General features: G+C 38.9%; 2 protein-coding genes across 2 annotated transcripts in view; one reads left to right on the top strand and one right to left on the bottom strand.

Annotated features, from left to right (window-relative positions):
* SV2C (synaptic vesicle glycoprotein 2C) overlaps window positions 1–7,105 on the bottom strand; it is a 241,488-nt gene that overhangs the window by 118,820 nt on the left and 115,563 nt on the right. The window lies entirely within an intron of this gene.
* On the top strand, window positions 5,151–6,777 carry LOC100967171 (hsc70-interacting protein). Its single transcript, XM_003785924.3, has one exon. It carries the CDS (start codon window positions 5,252–5,254, stop codon window positions 6,356–6,358), a length of 1,107 nt encoding a protein of 368 aa, XP_003785972.1. The 5' UTR covers window positions 5,151–5,251; the 3' UTR covers window positions 6,359–6,777.

Below are 7,105 nucleotides of genomic sequence, written 5' to 3'. Positions count from 1 at the left end.
AAAAAAAAAAAAGAAGACAGATGAATGGCTAACAAACATGAAAAAATACCCGTTATCCCTAATCATCAGAGAAATGCAAATCAAAACTAATCTGAGACATTGTCTAACTCTAGTGAGAATGGCCCGCATTAAAGTCTCAAAACTGCAGATGCTGGTGTAGATGTGAAGAGAAGTGCTGGTGGAACTGCAAACGAATACAACCTTTTTGGAAGGAAGGATGGAGAATCCTCAAAGAACTTAAATGAAACCCTCCAATTGATCCTGAAATCCCATTACTAGGCATCTACCCAGGATAAAAAAATTCTTTTATCATGAGGATATTTTTTTAGACTGTTCATCGTACCTCAATTTACAATCAGCAAAAAGTGGAAACAGTCTAAATGCCCACCAACCCAGGAATGGATTAACAAGCTGTGGTATATGTATACCATGAAATTACTATGCAGCCACTAAAAAAAAAAGGAGACATTAGGGCGGTGCCTGTGCCTCAGTGAGTAGGGTACCAGCCCTATATATTCAGGGTGGTGGGTTCAAACCTGGCCCCGGCCAAACTGCAACAATAACAAAAAGTAGTCGGGTGTTGTGGTGGGTGCCTATAGTCCCAGCTACTCAGAAGGCTGAGGCAAGAAAATTGCCTAAGCCCAGGAGCTGGAGGTTGCTGTGAGCTGTGATGCCATGGCACTCTACTGAAGGCGACAAAGCAAGACTCCGTCTCTAAAAAAAAAAAAGGATGAAGACTTTACATTTTTTGTATTCACCTGGATGGAGGTAGAACACATTCTTTGTAGTAAAGCATCACAAGAATGGAGAAGCAAGAATCCAATGTACTCAATTCTAATATGAAGGCAGTAGATGAGCTAATATGAGTAGGGGGTAGGGAAACAAGTGATTGGGGAGAGGGGAGGAGTTGGGGGTCATAGTGTATTGCATACCTTTTGTAGGTGGGACACAATTATAAGAGGGACTTTATCTAAAAAGTGCAATCAGTGTAACCTAATTCTTTGTATCCTCAATGAATCCCAAACAATAAAAAATAAAAAATTAAAATAAAAGAATAATTGGTAGGACACTTGGTTATTTAAGAAATATTGTTCTGAAAAACAAACAAAAAAATATTGTTCTGTAAATATATAATTTGGGCAAAAACAGTGTATTCCTAAGAAAACAGCAACAACTTCCCCAGCCCTTCTTTGTAATCTGGTAGCTTAAGTCCCCAAAGCTGTGGAAGTCTACAAATGACAGCAGCAGATCTGGTGCCGCTGTGGGAAATAGTGTGGTTGTAAACCAGGATTCTAATGCTGTCTTGAAAAATCGTTATCTAGTCATTGAGAGAGCTGGAAGAATGCATTACCACAGCACCTAAAAAGTACCATGAATAAAGATGGCAATGATCATTATGAGGATCTGTAAAAAGTGATTATAAAAACATACAAATCTGGTGAAGTTAATTAATTAATATTTATATAATACAATATATTATATCCAAATATCCAAATGTAATATGCAAAATACTGCCATTTTAATGTATAATATTATTGAGGTATTAAAATTACTGAGCTATTTTGCATTCTTTTATGTGTGCTGAATCTTTGAGACCCAGAGCTGGGTTATTTACACTCACAGCATGTCTCAATTTGCACTAGTCATATTTCAAGTGCTTGGTAACTACATGTGGGCAGTGGTTACCATGTTGGACAACACAGATCTAAAACTAAAATGACCCACAGTTTACAATTTGGGTTTGAGATTATTTGTGGATTAAAGATAATCTTGTCTAATTGTTGCCTCATTTTACATATGGGGAGAAGTTCTCCCATTCCAATTCCCTGGGCTCAGAAATCTTCCTGAACTGATCTGTTTGTATGTTCATGAGCACTTGTCATGCATGGGGCATTGTGCCATGAGAACTCAACTTCCTCAGCTATAACATATAGCTAAATACACATGAATAATGAATAGCATCTTTTTCATAGGGCAGGGGTGGGGAACCTGCAGACTTAAGGTCACACGTGGACTTCTAGGTCCTTAAGTGCAGCCTTTTGTCTGAATCCAAATTTTATAGAACAAATCCTTTTATCATTAGCAACACATTATTGTTCTTTTACACTTTCATTGTATTCTTTAAAATGAATATATTTAGAATACTGAAGAATAAAATAAGTTTCAATGAAATCATCCTCCCAGATTTACAGAAATTAGTAAGCCATTAGGGCAACACTGATGTTCATGATTTAGTTCTAACTTCCCCTGCCTGACTGGTGCTACTACTGCACATGGCTGGTTGGAAAGAGTTTATGGATATACCATATTTCTGTTTGAAGTAGAATTTCTGAATAGTTGCACAGCTCCACAGTATGTTTTAATTCTACTTACTTAACAGAATCAAATCAAAGAAGACCAAGAATGCAGAAGGGAGAAAACAGATTTTCTTAATGAGGACTAGGAATTCCAATATTACCTTGTTTCTGCTAATGATAAGATGATTTGCTTGCTTTGTGATACTGCAATATCAACATTAAAGAAATGCAATGCTCACCAGCATTGTAACACTCATAAGGATCACTAATATTTTAAATTAGAGGGAGAGGTATGAAAGGTTGCATTGCAGAAACTAAAATCAAAATGAAAACCAAAATCAAAGACAATGCTTTCAAGCAGCAATAAGACCTAAAAATAATGCCACTGAAGTAATATATAAAGTAGCTTATATATTTGGTGGTGGGAGAGCCATTCTGTGATACAGAAACTGTGAAAGAATGCATCGTGGAAGTTGTTGAATGGTTAGACCCTGATATCTTAAAGTACAAACAACTGCCTCTTTCAAGGACAGCTGTAACTGATCAGCAGCATGAATTAGACTTCAACTTAACAGAACAACTTTATGCAATACTTTAAAAGGAAAATATATATTATTCAATCACTTTGGATGAATCAACTTATACTATTGACTTGGTCCAGGTTTTATACTTCATTTGGGTCATAACTGAATATTTTCTTTGCTACAAACAGTTATTTGCTTTGGGCACTCTTGTGAAAGAACATGGGGAATAAATATCTTCAAAATTTTATTTCCGTGAGAACAGATAGCTAAATCTTAGGATGAACAGAATTAGCAATGTGAATTACTGAAAGAAGATTTCTATAGGAATGCAGCATTTCTGTGTGATATCATGTCAAATTAAAATGACTTAAATGCTGGCTCGGCACCTGTAGCTCAAGCGCCTGGGGTGCCAGCCACATATACAGGAGCTGGTGGGTTCGAATCCAGCCCGGGCCTGCCAAACAACAATGGCAACTGTAACCAAAAACTAGCTGGGGATTGTGGCAGGCGCGTGTAGTCACAGCTACTTGGGAGGCTGAGGCAAGAGAATCAGAGAATCAAGAGAATGCTATTTCTTTGCAAGGTAAAACTAAATCTATATATGATATGTCTCAAAAAAACTCTAAGCATTTTGAAAAAAGCTATCTTTTGATGAAAGATATATGGGAATTATATGAAGACTACATAGCTGCTATAAACTTATTATTTGGAGAATACAATGAAAACGTTCACTTTCAGCCTCACCTAGTTGATATCACCAAAGCACCAAAAGAACTACAACTAGAATTGAATTCTCAGTAGGTGCCATTTTAAAGTCATTGTTTGATGCTAAGAAATATCCAATTGAAACATAGAAAAATGCAGTTGAATACCCACCCATACCTTGGCAACATGCTCCCAAAATAAATGTTTTCTGGTTTTTTGACCACTTTTCTTTTCTTTGTTTTTTGGAAACAGAGTCTTGTTCTGTTGCAACTCAAACTCCTGGGCTCAAGCAATCCTCCTGCCTCAGCTTCCCTAGTAGCTGGCACTACAGGCGTGCACCAATGTGCCCAGCTAATTTCTTTTATTTTTAGTAGAAACAGGGTCTCACACTTGCTGAGGCTGGTCTCAATCTCTGGAGCTTAAGCAATCTACCTGCCTCAGCCTTCCAGAGTGCTGGGATTGCAGGCGTGAGCCCAGGCGCCTGGCCCCACTTTCCAACCACTTATTGCTGGGAATCTACATTCTCTGACCTAATCCAAATCAAGATGCCATTAAAGTCGCAAATGACTGACCCCCATCTAGAGGATCAGCTGAAACTGAACTTCCATGCTGCAATCAAACATCCACATGCTTTCCAAGAAAAAGCAGATACCACAAAGTCATTCAAAGGATAGTTAACATTAAAATTAACTAATAGTTTTCAGTTTTTGAAATTCTTAAATACATAGTAGTTAGACTTTTACAAAATAATGTACATTTTTAAGTATATCTAATTGAATTTTCTTGAATGCAGCCCTTTGGATTACAGCTAAATTAATGCGGCCTTCAACACCACAAGGTCCCCCACCCCTGTCAAAGGGTCACTATGAAGTTAAAATAAGTCAACACTTATAAAGTGCTGAATATAGCATCTCCCACAGGGCAAACACTATAAAGGTGTTTGGTAAAATTCAGTTAAAAAATCTTGAAAAATTGTAAATGAATCTGCCTTTTTCCAATGTGATAAGGAAGTAAAATGTAGCTTTTTTTTCCTTTTCTTTTTTGAGGCAGTCTATCACCTTGGGTACAGTGCCATGGCATCATAGTTCACTGCAACCTCAAACTCTTGGGTGCAAGTGATCCTCTTGCCTCAGTCTTCTAAGTAGCTGGGACTACAGGTGCCCACCATCACCAGGTAGGTACCCACCAGGTAATTTTTCTGTTTTTAGTGGAAACAAGTCTCTCTTGCTCAGGCTGGTCTTGACCTCCTGAGCTCAAGTGATCCATGGACCTCGGTCTTCCAGAGTGCTAGGATTATAGAAATGAACTACCATGCCTGGCTTAGGAAGTAAATGATATCTGAAGAGAAGAACTACTTTGAAGGGAAAACTTCATAGTTCAGAATCAGACTAAAACTCAGAAGACATAGGAGTCTGTTAAACATGTGGAAGTAACTTAATCTCTCTGTGTTTCAATTTTCAAATTAAAAAAAAAAGCATGCTATTTTTCTATGCCTAATTACTAAAAACAGTTATGGAAATAAATGAGATGCTATACATAAAGTACTTTGAAAAATTCCAGTTAATGGTGATCCCTTCTACAAAGCCAAATGTCTTCTCACTATAAGATAATATAGTTATCTTCCTCGCTGCAGCCGCCCCCTTCTACGCGATCGCGCTGAGCTACTAGTGTCCCGGCCTGGAATCGGGCTGCTGCGTCCTCAGCCGCGTCGTCTGCCTCCTGACCATGGACCCCCGCAAAGTGAACGAGCTTCGGGCCTTCGTGAAATTGTGTAAGGAGGACCCGAGCGTTCTGCACAGCGAGGACATGCGCTTCTTGAGGGAGTGGGTGGAGAGCATGGGGGGTAAAGTACCACCTGCTGCTCAGAAAACTAAAGAAGAAAACATCAAGGAAGAAAATACGGATAGTAAGAAGGCAGAAGAAAACATAAAGACAGAGGAACCATCAAGTGAGGAGAGTGATCTAGAAATTGATAATGAAGGTGTGATTGAACCAGACACTGATGCCCCTCAAGAAATGGGAGATGAAAATGCAGAGATAACCGAGGAGATGATGGATCAAGCAAATGATAAGAAAGTGGCTGCCATTGATGCCCTAAATGATGGTGAGCTACAGAAAGCCATCAACTTGTTCACAGATGCCATCAAGCTGAATCCTCGGTTGGCCATTTTGTATGCCAAGAGAGCCAGTGTCTTCATCAAATTACAGAAGCCAAATGCTGCCATCCGAGACTGTGACAGAGCCATTGAAATAAATCCTGATTCAGCTCAGCCTTACAAGTGGAGAGGGAAAGCACACAGACTTCTGGGCCATTGGGAAGAAGCAGCCCATGATCTTGCCCTTGCCTGTAAACTGGATTATGACGATGATGTTTGTGCTATGCTGAAGGAAGTTCAACCTAGGGCCCAGAAAATTGCAGAACATCGGAGAAAGTATGAGAGAAAACGTGAAGAGCGGGAGATCAAAGAAAGAATAGAAAGGGTTAAGAAGGCTCGAGAAGAACATGAGAAAGCCCAAAGGGAGGAAGAAGCCAGACGACAATCAGGAGCTCAGTATGGCTCTTTTCCAGGTGGCTTTCCTGGAGGAATGCCTGGTAATTTTCCTGGAGGAATGCCTGGAATGGCAGGAGGCATGCCTGGAATGGCAGGAATGCCTGGACTCAATGAAATTCTTAGTGATCCAGAGGTTCTTGCAGCGATGCAGGATCCAGAAGTCATGGTGGCCTTCCAGGATGTGGCTCAGAACCCAGCAAATATGTCAAAATACCAGAGCAACCCAAAAGTTATGAATCTCATCAGTAAATTGTCAGCCAAATTTGGAGGTCAAGCGTGATGCCCTTCTCACAAATAAAGCCCATGCTGAAGGAAAAGCAACCTATATATCACCTAATGGATGTCGCAATAATACAAACCAGTGTACCTCTCACCTTCTCATCAAGGGAGCTGGGGTGCTTTGAAGATAATCCCTACCCCTGTCCCCCAAATGCAGCTCAAGCATTTTGCAGTGGTTTGCCATTAGGATATTCATTCAGATAATGTTTTCCAACTAGAAATTACAATCTTTAAAACACTTTTTAAAACTTAAAAATATTTAAAACTAATTAAAAGGGTGTGTTAATTTCTACATTTTTCTTACTAATCATTTTGGATTTTTTCCTTTGAATTATTGGGCAAGGAAGATAGATACCTGAAAGATTATAGCTCTAGTTTGAGTAAAATAAAAGTTTATTAGGAGGGTACAAATACAACTCATTTAAATATATAAATGTTTGAGTTGGATGTATGGTTGCTGAGGCATCTTGATTTGTCTTTTTAAATGCTTTATTAAAAAAAAAAAAAAAGATGATTTATTTCAGTAAGACTAATGGGACCACCAGTATTTCAGTAGGACCTGGGTAGGGACTGGAAGTACTTGGCAGGACAGCAGCAGTCTTGCTGTGTTTTACATAAAATGCACCCTTGTGCAGGTTGCATTTAAATCTTACACTGTGGTGAAGGGTTGAATTTTTTTGTAATGCTGCAGTAGAGTTGGATTAATTTAGCTCTCTTCTTGTCCAATATATAAAATAAATGTTTCATA

This window comes from Otolemur garnettii, unplaced genomic scaffold (genome assembly GCF_000181295.1).
Source record: "Otolemur garnettii isolate 467f Iridium unplaced genomic scaffold, OtoGar3 scaffold00017, whole genome shotgun sequence".
NCBI lineage: Eukaryota > Metazoa > Chordata > Mammalia > Primates > Galagidae > Otolemur > Otolemur garnettii.
Note: the sequence above shows the minus strand (reverse complement) of the source record. Positions and strands in the feature narration are given on the sequence as shown.

Excerpts from the sequence above, each read along its gene's own strand:
- LOC100967171 (XM_003785924.3), top strand. The coding sequence starts at position 5,252 with ATGGACCCCCGCAAAGTGAACGAGCTTCGGGCCTTCGTGAAATTGTGT.